Source organism: Electrona antarctica, assembly GCF_951216825.1.
Source record: "Electrona antarctica genome assembly, chromosome: 5".
Lineage (NCBI taxonomy): Eukaryota > Metazoa > Chordata > Actinopteri > Myctophiformes > Myctophidae > Electrona > Electrona antarctica.
Window position 1 is genome coordinate 56,044,110 of NC_136810.1, and position 14,888 is coordinate 56,058,997.

Consider the following 14,888-nt stretch of genomic DNA (forward strand, 5'->3'; position numbering starts at 1 on the left):
GGAGGAAGGCTTGAGGAGCCAGGGCTGGTCGCTGCCATCTGACGACGATGCTCAGCAGTGGCGGTGTCCAAGTCCATCATCGCCGCCGCGGTCTCCTCCGGAGGAAGGATGGCATCGGGGAAAAGCAGCTCGAGTAACGAAGCCGTTCTTTCGTCATCGTTCTCTCCTCCTGTGGCAGCTGGCGTCGTCATCATCACGCTACACCCACCGGCGGCGGTCGTCTGAGGACCAGCTGACGACCACCTGCCGTGTGCGGTGGTGTGCGTCTGAGGACGGGGCGTGCAGAGGAAGGGGTCCATCATGGGGTCCATCATTGTCCCCTGAGTAGGGCCGGAGTCGTCGGGGTGAAGCAGCCTGTCGTAGATGGCAGCGATAGACAGGTCTTCTAAATGGTCTCCTCCCGTGCCGGCCTGAAGAGACCACGCGTTGTAGCCGCTGGGTGGCAGCTGCTGGTCATAATACTGCCAGCAGGGTGCGATGTCCCACCCCAGCGTCTCATCCAGGGTGGAGTAAGACACGGACGGGCCTGTTGCAAGGACCTGATACGGCTGATGGAGATACTCAGCGGTCTTCATGTTTCGTTCAAAGTTGCTGCCGCAATGAGTTGCTGAGATGCCTTGAAGCTGTCTGTGTGTCTCCCTTTGCACTGTGTTGGACGAAGTCAAAGGTGTAAATGAGGTGTTGAACTTGGGAAACGAATTTAAGCTGGAACTGGCCAATCACAGCGCAGGGTTCCATCAACAGTTCGCGGTACGGTTGCCACGGCGACGCCGATCTGCTGCAACGTCATCCGTGCGTCATTTTAAAAACGAAACGCGCAACGTTGGAAAACTCGTCTTTGTGGACTGGCCGAGAGAACTCGGCTTCGTGTTACCACGGGCCGGCGACGCTTCTGGTCCATAGCCCTAATGCCCTTTGCTGAAAGACATTAGAGCTACCTATGGACCATGGCTAGGCGACGCCGATCATCGCAGTTCGCGAACTTCGTGGTGTGAACGTGAACCTGACGGTGGAAGGGAGGGGAGCGCTCAGGCGCAGTGTTGCTTGACGAGGGAAGAGCAGCGGATCTGCTATTTTCAGAAGATTTTTGATACGTGTGTGAAACCCTGGTGAAATGAGACATTCTGCATATGGTAGACTATGGTACATTTTGATACCGATACTTTTGTACTTTTACTCAATTAGGCCTACATTTTGAATTCCGGATTTTTACTTGTAATGGAGTATTCTATATTGCAGTATACTTTAGTTTTACTTGAGTAAAAACATTTGAGTAACTGAGCGTCCCTTACCAACTCGCCCCCACGAAAAGTGTTATTTTTAACAGTTAATTTATATCTGACTGACTCCCTCCCTCCCTCTCCCTGCTGCTGAAATCTGAAACATATACGGAGACGGTGTTTTCAGTGCTGTGTAAACAATCCACGAGACATGGTAGGTGAATAGGGAAAAAAAAGTTAACTAATAGCTATCACAATGACACTTCTCCAGTTGATTACTTATATTAAAACTAAGATTTTTTGTATTACAAGTTTTCTGAAATGATATGTTTAAATATGCAAACTAGGCATTATATGCGCTAATTTGCATACATTTCGGGACGATAAATCTGAAGATCGGATAAAGCCAGGTTCAAAATGATTGTTTCATATTTTGTTGACATATTAGAGACAAAGAAAATTACAGAAGGGATTTTAGATATCTCTAATTATCACTCCACAAATCAGAAAATAGTGTCAACAGGTATAAAAAACCCAATTTTCGGCATGTTTTTATGTATAAAATGTGATGTAAATCAGGCTGTGAATGATATATCAACAAACCCATCTGTAAATATCTGCAGAATATAGTTATGAATAAGACTGGAAAGTTTGGTGTATGTGAGTGCAACTGAAGTGGAGATTCTTTGTCCCAGGTATGAGGAAAACTCATTTTGAGTAAACGGCCTTTAAAGAATTGTATTGTAAAATTTCAAAACGTTTTATTTGAAGCCACTATTTTGAGACAAAATATCTCATCCAAACCTTGGCAACAACATATAATGCCATATATCATTGGAAAGGTCTGGACCTCGAGCTGACTGTGGTTTGATCCAAATATGGTCACTTCCTTTGTACCAACAACCAATCATGAAAATTGAGAGGGTGGATTTTCACCCAGCAAAACGAGCTGTCATTGGCTAAAATAAACTACTAAAATAAACATCTAAATCTGTGTTTTGAATGTTTATTTTGCTTTAGTTTGAAAGAAAACATGTTTAGGAAGCAAAATAGCAAAAAGAAAAAGAAAAAGAAAAATCATGATTTCACCTACCATGTCTCACCTTAATTTTATTAAACACATTTCTTCCATATGTAGCCCATGTTTTGTAATTGCATCATCATGCTATTATTATGTCCTGCATGGATATACAGAGTGAACTCAACAATTATAATATGATAATACCTTTTATATATTAATCATCACCATTTCACCAGCATGAATTATGTTTGTTATTTACAGTGAGATGGAAAAGGGGCGACCCCTGCACTACCCCTTTTCCCACCATGCACTGGTTCCCAGGGGTGCTTAATTGAGGGAGTTCCAGGGGGTCCCCAGCTAAATGATAATTTGGAAGTTGGAACCAAATGGACCCTTATGGGTCTGTAACTCTCTGAGAGTTACCAAATGGTCCATTTGGTTCCATTTGTACAATGGATCAATCAATATGATCCATTGTGCATATTGATTGATTGATTGATTGATTGATTGATTGATTTATTAACAGTTTACAGAATTACAGTACATTTTCAAGTACAACTCAATACAAAAACTGTTAACTGTGAGTGGACGACACCATAACGCATTAAACCTGTTTACAATAGGGCCCACCATTTTCAATTCATCAAAACATTTAGAGACGCACGAATATACATTACACAACTAGTATATATCCTTTCAAATGGGGGTCAAATGCGGGCTAATTAGTGTCAAATTGGGGGTCCTTGACGTGAGAAAGTTTGGGAGAGAGAGAGAGGGGATTATTCGTCCTGCCTCTTTAACGGTTTGAAAGGCCAGTAACGCGCGGCTGCTCTCCTCCGTCATGATGTCAATCCCAAAAGTCAATGCGGCAAAGATGGCGGCGGTGTTGGAGCGGAGTTTCATAGAGATATGTGGATTTGAGAGGGAAACGCCACACCGGTTCCGAGAAATAACTGTAAACCTAGGTAAAGTGGTTTTCCGAATGACATTTACCACCAGCCCCGCGGCCTTGTTTTCCTGTGAGAAGGTTTTGCGTGTTTGTTTTGTTAGTCGAGGCAGTGAGGTCGTGACACACACACACACACATGCGAGCTGAATGGGGCTAACATGCTAACATGCTAATATCCCCTGTACTGTCAGGCTGTCACTCACTCGGGTGTCCCACATAATAATAACAGCCATTTGTTAGCTGTCGTTACATGCTTTTCCCTGTGTATTATTATCATCATTATAGTGTGTATGTGATACTGGTGTACCAGCCAACATGCTTTAGTTTAAGCTAGAGCTAAGGATGCAGGGCATGATTCCAGTGTCCAGTGAGCTAGTTGGCAGACTGGCACTGATTGTTGTGTCTGAATACCTTTCACTAGCCCCTTACCTAGGGACTAAGTATTTACCTGCTTGTCACTGAATCAAAGAGGAGATCAGGGCAAAAACACTGTCAGAAGTGAGGTTAAATTGTATTACTATTATTATGATTCCTCCTAGGTCAGGTTCAAGCCTTATCCTTATGTTTGGAAACAAGCCCTCATGAATGAACCACAATGGAAACTAGCCCCCAGGGCTTTTTGTGTTATTCCTTTAGCATTATTGTGTAGCTGGCTGTACATTTGTACTTTTTACTAGGGTATTGTTAATCATGGATACTGGTAATAGATACTTTGACAATGTAAATGTTGTTATGGTCGAGAGTTGTCTATGTACTTTGCTAAAAACGACGTTACATTCAGAGGCATATTTAGTATTTACCATAGAGGTAAATGCTAAATTTGAAAAATACAACTGAGGAAAAAAAAGAGAAGAAAAACACCAAACCAGAACTATTTGTGGGCAGCAGATTAGCTCCTCTGCCCGCGTGTGACCCTCACCCATATAGGAATGCAAATGCAAGCCTTTGTCTCATGGGGGTCTGAGGGGACCATCACCTGTACTCGCCTGGCAGGAAGATGGAACAATCTCTTTGAAAAGTGTTTCTGATTGTTCAACCACAAAATGCATTTGGAAAGTGGGATGCAAATTAAGTTAGTACAGTCCGACAACGCCTGTTCCCACTCAATTTAAACAAATACAATAATATTGCTTGTCATTTACTTCCAATGCAATGTTGAAATGGGTCACTAATTTGTGCATGTCATGTTCGCAATGCTGCATATCCCTACTGTGCTCTTTTTTTCTTTTTAAAATAAAAATGCATGCATTCATTATACTTTTCAGTTTTGAAGTATTGTTTTTATTTTTGTCTCCCTAAAATGTATCTTGTGTGTATCCTTGCTGTGTCATACACAACAACAAACTATTTACACCCATCAAACAGTTTTTGCTAAGTTAGTTATCATGCACTTGTTTTGACTTGGGGTATGTGTTGATATTATTTTCTATTTTCCATAGGTCTCAATGCACTTCCCGGAGGGGTCAAGTTCCCAGACAGTGCAGGAGGTTTTCACTATGAAGAGAGTGGTAAACTGCTGTCCGTCACCAGCAACAGATTTGTACATTGGTGAGAGTTTTGATTATGGCTGTTGATGGCGCCAGTGCAGTGCTGTATCTATTGGTGATGTTTAACATTTAGGCCTGACGTCAAAATGTAAAAAGAACATCTTCTAAATCCTGACAGTTTTCTGAAATACCTATGTTTCTATATCAGTGGTGCTCAATATTTCATGTCAAGGACCCCAAAAATTATATATAATTAGCCCCCATTTGTAAATATGTTGTTCCAGGGACCTCCCAGAAGCAAAGATTTGAGTTAAAAATGTTCTCTCTGAAAGAATATATATTCAAAGATTTGCACCACATTTTCACGATTTTTCAAAAATAGCAGATCTACAAGCTCGTAGTGCGGCACTTGGTGCTTGAGCTTGCGAAAGGGCAGCATTAACCACATGCAAATGTCCTTCAACTTAATGAGCTCATGCATTTTACCACGCCATCTGTAACGCACCTGTCAACAATGATGTCTGACGTGCCCACATCAACAAACAAACAAGCAGTGAGTGAAGCAGTTTTTGATCCCGGTTCTGTTTCCACATCATCCTCAGGTCCACGTCAGGAGACACGGTGTGGCTGGTGGAGCAGTCTATGGACACAAACTTGCTAAACAACGCCGTGAAGGTCAAGTTCAGCCAGTGCACCGTGCTGCCCGGCGGCGTGTCCATCCAGGAGACGGCCAACAATGTCCTCGTCTTCATCGCCACCAACCAGACCGTCCACCGTCTGGTGCTGCCTCATCCCACACGCATGTATCGCAATGTGAGTTCCTGTCTGAGTAGGGTTTTTTTTGTGGTTTTAGTCACATTTTAGTCACCTGGAATGTCTTAGTGTTAGTGACTAAATCTACAGTTGGTTTAGTTGACTAAAATGTATTTTGTCGGGCCTTGATGCCGTCGTAATGGCTGATTTTACACTTGCTGTAGCCGATCTACAAACTCACAACACGTCGTGCTGCGACGCGTTCTTGTAGATCGGCTATTTGCAGCATGCAACCAAGTGTAAAATGACTTATACTGGATCTCTTGTCCACTAGTCTCTTCCTAACATTTCAGTCTGGTTTTTATTTGTTGACGAAATTGTCAGTATATTTAGTCTTAGTTGTAGTCATCAAAGATTAGTTTTTATTTAGTTTCCATTTAGTTTTCCTCAGTGGAAAAAAGTAGTCGACGAACATTTTTCGTCTTAGTTTTAGTCGATGGAATCAACACTGGTGTAGAGACTAGAGAGATCCCGAGACCAGGGAATATTCTTGGCCTCCAGTCCTGCCAGAATCAAACCAAAAAACTATCTCTAAAAAAATATAATGTCTAATAATGGTGTGTCGTAGCTGTGCAGTATCAACAGCAAGTTGATAACTAGAAAAGTAGTTCCTGCAGAAACTGTGGGCTCGCTGAAAACCTGTAATGTATTTATATACAGTAGAAAGTTCCCCGATCCAGTGACTCCAGTCCAGGTTTGAATGTGTTGTTGTTATAGCAACGCTATATGCATTGTCATAGCAACCACAGATTGCACCCTCTGTAACATTGGTCCGGTTCCTATAGCAACGCCCCACCGTTCCAACTATGGGATTGCAAATATAATCGTAGTGCAAACCAGTAAGATCTGACCCTTCCTCGTGCAAGTTTGACTGCAGCAGGGCAACCACACACACACACACACTTCTACTCACACGTTTTTTTGCGGGAACCCTTTTTAGCTATTGAAAAATAGCAGATCTACAAGCTCATAGCGCGCCACCGAGTGGCGCGCTACGAGCTTGTAGGTCTGCTATTTTTGAAAAATCGAAGAACATAGCTTTTTCAGAAAACCGTCAGGATGTAGAAGACATTTTTAGAATCTGATCTCAGGTCAAAATGGGTTAATCAATCATTTGTAGTTGTATGAGCAATAGTTGTGGCAATGGGGCCTGTCTTTGTCTGTCTGCGGCGGCCACAGCCAGCCTACCATCCTGTGGGGCAAAAACACTAAAAGGCTAACATTCAAACTTCTTCTCTCCTCCTCCACCGTCCATAATCCCTCCACTAACTAACTAGGAGCTGGTGACGGAGAGCCACATGCAGTCCATCTTCACGGACGTGGGCAAGCTGAGCCTGCAGGACCCGGCCCACAGTTTCGTCATCCCCACCCAGGCCGGTCAAACGGGGAGTCCCAGCGCCGCCACGGCCTGGCTCAGTCGCCAGGGAGACGCCCAGTACGCTCTGGCCTCGCCTGCTGGGGGCATCCTGGTCGTCACCCTGCCGCCCCATGACTTGCAGGGTAAGACTTAACCCGTTTAGGCCTGACGTAAAAAAAAATGTCTTCTAAATCCTGACAGTTTTCTGAAATACCTCCTGTTTCTATATCAGTGGTTCTCCATATTTCATGTCAAGAACCCCAAAAATGATATGTAATTGGCCACCGACCCCCATCTGAAAATATGTTCTTCCAGGAACCCCTCAGAAGCATTGAGTTGAGTTAAAACGTTCGCTTTTATATACGTTCAAAGATTTGCGCCACATTTTCACGATTTTTCAAAAATAGCAGACCTACCTTGTAGATCTGCTATTTTTCAATAGTTAAAGTATAACGTAATGCTTAGAACACCAAAAGGGGTTCCTGCCTAAAATGGGTTAAGAGTGTACCCTGGCTGGGATTCAGGAACTCAACTGAAGCTAGGCTGTGACATGTATTGTGCGTCATGCATAACCACTTTAACCATTGTTTTTAAACTTTAGCTGTTGAAAAACAGCAGATATAAAAGCTCATAGTGTGGCACCGAGTGCCGCGCTACGAGCTTGTAGATCTGCTATTTTTGAGTGGTGTAAACCACTCCTACAACTGGCTTTGTTGTGCAGAAAAAATGAGCATGGTTGCTATGTTCACCCTGTTCACCCGGGTGTGATTTCATTATTACGTCAGACATGATTTGCAGAAAAAATGAGCATGTTTGCTATGTTCACCCTGTTCACCCGGGTGTGATTTCATTACGTCAGACATGATTTCATTACGTCAGACAGGCTAAGACCTTACACCACTCAGTTCACACGGGTGTGATTTTTGAGTGGTGTAAACCACTCCTACAACTGGCTTTGTTGTGCAGAAAAAATGAGCATGGTTGCTATGTTCACCCTACCCTGTTCACCCGGGTGTGATTTCATTACGTCAGACATGATTTGCAGAAAAAATGAGCATGGTTGCTATGTTCACCCTGTTCACCCGGGTGTGATTTCATTACGTCAGACATGATTTCATTACGTCAGACAGGCTAAGACCTTACACCACTCAGTTCACACGGGTGTGATTTTTTTTAATACATAGTGAAAATGTGTGCAAATCTTTGAATATATATTCTTTCACACGGTTTTTAACTCAAATATTTGCTTCTGTGGGTCCCTGGAACAAAATAGTTTGAGATGGGGGTCGGCGACCAAATATATATATAATTGTGGGGCTTCTTCTTGACATTTTTTGAGAACCACTGACATAGGTTTTTTTCCCAAAAATCATTTGTAGAATCTGGTCTCGGGTCTCATTGGGTTAAAGCAGGTGCCCCGTGGTTACAATTGTGACAATATTTGTCCATTTTGGTGGCGTTGGTTTCATTGCAGGGAGCGTGTCGGTGGTGGAGCTGAAGAGGAGCACGGTGATGCAGCGTCTGGCCGGCTGGATGCCCACGGCCATGCGTGGGGAGCAGAGCCCCGGGGACCTGGCGCTCAGTCTGGCCGCCCGGGAGTACGAGGACGACACCTTCATCTTTGCCCTCTGCCAGGATCACAAACTACGTGTGTGGTCCTACAGGGTATGGCCGATGCGCACACACACACCAATAAACAGGATTATATTAAAAATAATTAAATATTAAAACTACCAGGTTAGACACTTTAGAAATAGAGGGATGGAAGCGCTAGCCTGCAGGGATCAGTTAGTGGCTCTTAGATGGGTGCTCTTTGGTGATACAGGTAGAACCATATAGACAAAGGGTATCCTTCCTCCAAGTTGTACTGCTTGTCAAGTTGTAAGTTGCAGACTTGAAAAGAAAAGAAGGGAATCCAAGTAGGGCTGGGTGCAATAACCGCAATATCGCCATACCGCCGGTATACAACGCATACCGCGGTATCGGGTTCGTTACCGCGGTAAAAAAAAAGAACCTGTTCTGGCGCCCTAGGTTCTAACCCTAGTTCTAACCCTAACCCTGGGTTCTAGGCCTAAGTGCATATGGTTGATATGAAATAAAGTGTATCATAATAAACAGTGAGGCTCAGTCAGTCTAATCATATGCCAGCAACACCAGAGGGAGTTCAACAAACCATGTGCAACCCAGATTCGGCACAAACTAGTATTGATTGATTGATTGAACTATTTATTAACAGTTTGCAGAATTACAGTAGCCTACATTTCAAGCACAACTCAATACAAAGACTGTTAACTGCGAGTGGACGACCCAATTACCCAGCGGTAATTATCGCCATACTGGCGGTATGGGGGCCGACAATAACCGCGGTAATAAAAATCCCATACCGCCACAGCCCTAAATCCAAGGCGTTTCGACCAAAAGGTATTCGTCAGGGTCTACCAGGTTAGACACCTCTGAAGGGTAAAAACATGGCAGGCTAGTAAGCAACCATATCCATCCATGTTCTACCGCTTATCCGTAGTCGGGTCGCGGGGGCAACAGCTCCACCAGAGAGCTCCAGACTTCCCTCTCCAGAGCAACATTAGTAACTTTCAACCTGGGGGACCTCGAGACGTTCCAGGCCCAGTGAGTCGATGTAATCCCTCCATCTGGTTCTGGCCACCCCGGGGTCTCTTCCCAGTGGGACTCGGTGGCATCGAGGACCTCCCTTGGGAGACGCTCGAGAGGCATCCTAACCAGATGCCCCGAACCACCAAAGCTGGCTCTTTTCCAGGCGAAGAAGCAGCGACTCTACTTCGAGTCTCTTAACTTCTCACCCTATATCTCTAAGGGAGATGCCAGCCACACGCCGGAGGAAACTAATTTCGGCCACTTGTATTCGCAACCTTATTCTTTCGGTCATGACCCACACTTCATGACCATACTCCATAGGTGAGAGTAGGAAACGAAGATTGCTCGGTAGACTGAGAGCTTTACCTTCTGGCTCAGCTCCGTAAGCAACCCATCTGCAGCTAATACAATGAATAATGGGTGTTGTTCGATTTAGGGGTATAAGATTTCATACCAAGAAATGGTAGGGAAGGAACCCCTTTTGGTGTTAGCATTATGTTATGCTTTAGCTATTGAAAAATAGCAGATCTACAAGCTCATAGCGCGCCACCGAGTGGCGCGCTATGAACTTGTAGGTCTGCTATTTTTTTTAAATCGTGAAAATGCGGCACAAATCTTTGAATATATATTCTTTCAGAAGACGTTTTTTCTTGAGTGGTGCAAACCACTCCAACAACTGGCTTTGTTAGTACCCGTGTGTGTTTGTGCCTGTACGGGTGAGCATGGTTGCTATGGTTAGTACGTGACGTCACTGACATCACCGACACAGATGCTTTCCTGGTTCTAATGTACAGTAACTATAACAATAAATGTGTAGTTGCACCACTCAGTTCACACGGGTGTGATTTTTATTCGACGCCAGGCCTAAATGGGTTAGTATCATGTACAGTTGGGTGCCACCAATATTGTCCCTTATTATTTGACCCATTTAGGCCTGACCTCAAAATTAAAAAAAATCCTTCTAAATCCTCCAGTTTTCTGAAATAAATATTTTCACGATTTTTCAAAAATAGCAGACCTACAAGCTCGTAGCGCGCCACTCGGTGGCGCGCTATGAGCTTGTAGATCTGCTATTTTTCAATAGCTAAATTATAACAATGTTTAAAACACCAAAAGGGGTTCCCGCCCAAAATGGGTTAACTGTCCTTTTGCGCAGATCACGCAAACCTCAGCAAAAAGAAAAGGACAATATCGATGGCCTCCAACTGTAGTAATATTCTCTCCTGCAGGTCCAGGCGTGTCTCCTGGAGGTGGACATGTTGGAGTACATGCCAGCCTGTAAAGGGGTGAAGCAGGTGGCGGGTCAGGGCCACAAGCTGCGTCTGTCCTTCAGCGACGCCAGCGCCGAGCTGTGTCTGGCCGTCTACCTGGCCGTGCCAAACAGAGGACAGTTCACCGTGCTGCAGCTGGCCAGGGCAGACAACCGCTGCAGCCTGGAGCACATCTCCTCGCTCTTCACCACGCAGGTAACACCGTTGTTCCATTTCATACCTACCTGACCGCCAAAGCGGGCGGTGTTTTCAACACCTCCTGGATATACATCGCTCGCACGCGCATAGGTCGAATGTAGCCTGGGCACCGTTCCATTTCGGGTTCATGAACCGGTCGGGAGCGGATGATATCGCTACGTCATGTTGTAGTATTGTTTTGTAGTCATCAGGATGATATCGCTACGTCATGTTGTAGTATTGTTTTGTAGTCATCAGGATGATATCGCTACGTCATGTTGTAGTATTGTTTTGTAGTCATCAGGATGATATCGCTACGTCATGTTGTAGTATTGTTTTCTAGTCAACAGGATGATATCGTTACGTCATGTTGTAGTATTGTTTTGTAGTCATCAGGATGATATCGCTACGTCATGTTGTAGTATTGTTTTGTAGTCATCAGGATGATATCGTTACGTCATGTTGTAGTATTGTTTTGTAGTCATCAGGATGATATCGCTACGTCATGTTGTAGTATTGTGTTGTAGTCAGCATTCTTCCGGAACTTCCTTTTCCCTCAAACCGATTTTTCTCAATAAAAGCTATAGGCTACAAGAGCTTTTATTGTTATTCTTCCGGTGTGAGGGAAAAGGAAGTTCCGTTTGATTGTTCCTGCCTGATGACTACAAAATAATACTACAACATGACGTAACGATATCAGCCTGATGACTACAAAACAATACTACAACATGACGTAACGATATCATCCGCTCCCGACCGGATCATACGGCACTTTTGGAACAGAGACCAGGCTTTCCTCCGAGGTGGAAAGCCTGGTGAGGCAAGGTTAGGTTGAACGTTAATGCCAACATTGTCACTCGTGACCACCTGTGGGGCAGGTACTGTGTTGATTTCGTTGACTAATGCTACGGCGAATGTTCGTCGACAAGAGACTATGACTAAAACTAAAATCTAAATGTGCTGTCAAAATCCAAACTGCAGGTAAGGCGGCCACTGTCCATTTGGTTACATTTGTACATTACTCTTGTATAGCCAACTAACTAACTAACTATTCCACAATCTCTGAATGCTATATAGAGTCTGGAACTGCACCTCCCGTAATCCGAGCAAGGAAGCTGCCATTTCGGTTCCCGGAAATATATTTTATAATATCTTATAAAATATATATATCCATTAACCCATTTTGGGCGGGAACCCCTTTTGGTGTTAGCATTATGTTATGCTTTAGCTATTGAAAAATAGCAGATCTACAAGCTCATAGCGCGCCACCGAGTGGCGTGCTACGAGCTTGTAGGTCTGCTATTTTTTTTAAATCGACTGACAGAAACATAGCTTTTTCCGAAAACTGTCAGGATGTAGAAGACATTTTTAGAATCTGATCTCAGGTCAAAATGGGTTAATATATCCATAACCCATAATATCCATCTAAGCAGCAAGCTATACCTGTATATGCTTAGATTTATTTGATTTAGGATAAATCTGCGTGACTCTAAAGACAAAACGGAAGTGGTGAGGAGGCTTCACTTCCGCTTTATCGCTCGCTCATGATCAGAGCTTCCGTTCTCCAGGCTGTGTGACGGAAGCGTTTGGAAAAAGCAAATTTGTCTGGCAACGCCAGACAAATTTGTACATACAGGCCGGGTATCAAAGTGGACACTCGCTGATCAGGCCGTTTTGTACCCATGTGCCCTAACCACTTATCTGGTTGTCACGTTGTCCCATCCTGCCTGACCGTCTGTCTCTTTATAAACAGGAGACATTGGTGGACTTCGCTTTGACCTCCACGGACATCTGGGCTCTGTGGGTGGACGATGCAAACACCACCGTGGTAAAATACATCAACTACGAACAGTAAGTCTGAACTTGGGAGTCGAAATACCGGTATAAACATATTTTGTACCAGGCATTGCGAGTTTTTCAAGAATAGTGTTGGGGTCCCAGGGTAGTTAAAGATCTATATATTCTATGTTTTCCTGTGACTGAAAACTTATGTGAAACTAGTTGGTGTGTTAAACTCCACCAAACTGTTACTTAAGAGTTCAGACAGGTTAAAAAAACAGGTTCTTTGGGGCCGATACCGACCTTGTGCGGGTCCAGTACTTGGTTTAGACAGTTTTTGGTTTAGACTAGTCATTGGTTAGACCAGTCATTAGTCCTACAACTACAACCTATCTCAAACCCTCACCCTAACCTCCCACGGGGCAGCACACATAAACCTAACCTTAACCCATGTCTAACCAATGATGACTAGTCTAAACTAAGTATGCACCCCCCCTTGTGCGCGAGGGGACAATTTTAATATTTCCAAAATTATGTCAAAACTGTTCCTATATGTGTGTGGGGGGAGGAAGGGGAGAATGTTTAGGCCTGTCACAAAGACGCAAAACGATATCATACTAATATATCCGATTGACTTTTATACCACTTAACCCATTTTGACCTGAGATCAGATTCTAGAAATGTCTTCTACATCCTGACAGTTTTCTGAAAAAGCTATGTTTCTATGTCAGTCGTTCTTCGATTTTTCAAAAATAGCAGACCTACAAGCTCGTAGCGCGCCACTCGGTGGCGCGCTATGAGCTTGTAGATCTGCTATTTTTCAATAGCTAAAGCATAACATAATTTGGAGTGATAATCGGCCAATCGACCGGAGCATCTCTTAAAAACAAGCATAATATTCTCTGCATCAGAAGTCTTTCATGTATGAGCTTTTAATGTTAACACTGGGATGTTTCTGGCACACATACGACGGTAAAGTGAAGTATAACAAAGTGTGTTTGTGTGTTCAGTAACACAGCAGGTCAGTGGAACCAGGTCTTTGTTCAACCACCACCAGAGGATGAAGTCCATATTGGAGTGGACCAAGATCCCAGGGTAAGCAAGCCCTGGTACCACCACATCATGTACAATTGGGCTCTGATCTACAAGCTCGTAGCGCGACACCGAGTGCCGTGCTACGAGCTTGTAGATGGTTGAGCACCACTGACATAGAAACATAGGTTTTTCAGAAAACGACTTGCAGTAAGCATTGTAACCACTGATGAGTTATCCACTATTATTTCCACTGTTATAACCTGAGTATTATAGAGCGTCACAGTCCCTCCCCCTCGAGAGACCCGGAAATAATTCCCCGTTCATTTTCCTCAGACTTTTCAAAAAGTATTTATTTAAAGACGTTTACGCCGCGGGCGGCGGACAAAGCCAACTCGAGTTGTGACAAATCATGACAATAAACACAATGTTTTGGGCTGAACAAATAATAATAATTAGAAGAAAAAAACACTTTGTTGTTGTTTTTCTTCTTTGTAATTATTTGTTTGTTTTTATTTGTTTGTTGTCATGATTTGTCACAACTCGAGTTGGCTTTGTACGCTTAAAAGGTCTTTAAATAAATACTTTTTGAAATGTCAATGTAAAAAATGCATTGGGAATTATTTCCTGGGCCTGGCGTCGTCATGAAAGGGGGCGGTACTGCGACGCTCCATTAACACTAGGGACGCTTTACCACCAGGGTTGAACCGGTTCAGTTATTCTTTTCTGCCTAATATTGAACCAGTTCAGAACCCTAAAAGTTGGTTCAGAACTGGAACATAAAAACATGGCCACCGGTTCCGTGAAAGCACCCATGGTTCCAATAATCTAGAATGGAACCAGTTCTAGTAGAACCCAAGTTATTTTGGTGGAAAAGGGGCCTTAATGGACTACTAGATCCTAATCCCACCTGAGCCTTGCCCCCTCAGCCTTCCTCTTAAATATAGAAAATACCAAATGTTTGTGTTTTAAAGCGGCCATCAGGCCTGTGCACGTTTTGTAGTATTTAACCCGTTTTGGGGCGGGAACCCCTTTTGGTGTTTTAAACATTGTTATAATTTAGCTATTGAAAAATAGCAGATCTACAAGCTCATAGCGCGCCATGAGCTTGTAGGTCTGCTATTTTTGAAAAATCGTGAAAATATTTATTTCAGAAAACTGGAGGATTTAGA

The 14,888-nt window shown here is 43.6% G+C and overlaps 1 protein-coding gene across 4 annotated transcripts in view; it reads left to right on the forward strand.

Moving 5' to 3' along the window:
- Positions 1–3,053: 3,053 nt before the first annotated feature.
- nup160 (nucleoporin 160) overlaps positions 3,054–14,888 on the forward strand; it is a 41,161-nt gene continuing 29,326 nt past the window's right edge. For all 4 annotated transcript variants that reach the window (XM_079500450.1, XM_079500448.1, XM_079500451.1 and 1 more), the window contains exons 1-8: positions 3,054–3,206; positions 4,630–4,738; positions 5,280–5,490; positions 6,768–6,990; positions 8,322–8,512; positions 10,687–10,923; positions 12,659–12,756; positions 13,695–13,779. In XM_079500450.1, coding sequence (XP_079356576.1) covers positions 3,083–3,206; positions 4,630–4,738; positions 5,280–5,490; positions 6,768–6,990; positions 8,322–8,512; positions 10,687–10,923; positions 12,659–12,756; positions 13,695–13,779 — 1,278 coding nt within the window. In that variant the 5' untranslated portion in view covers positions 3,054–3,082. The remainder of the gene's footprint in view (positions 3,207–4,629; positions 4,739–5,279; positions 5,491–6,767; positions 6,991–8,321; positions 8,513–10,686; positions 10,924–12,658; positions 12,757–13,694; positions 13,780–14,888) is intronic.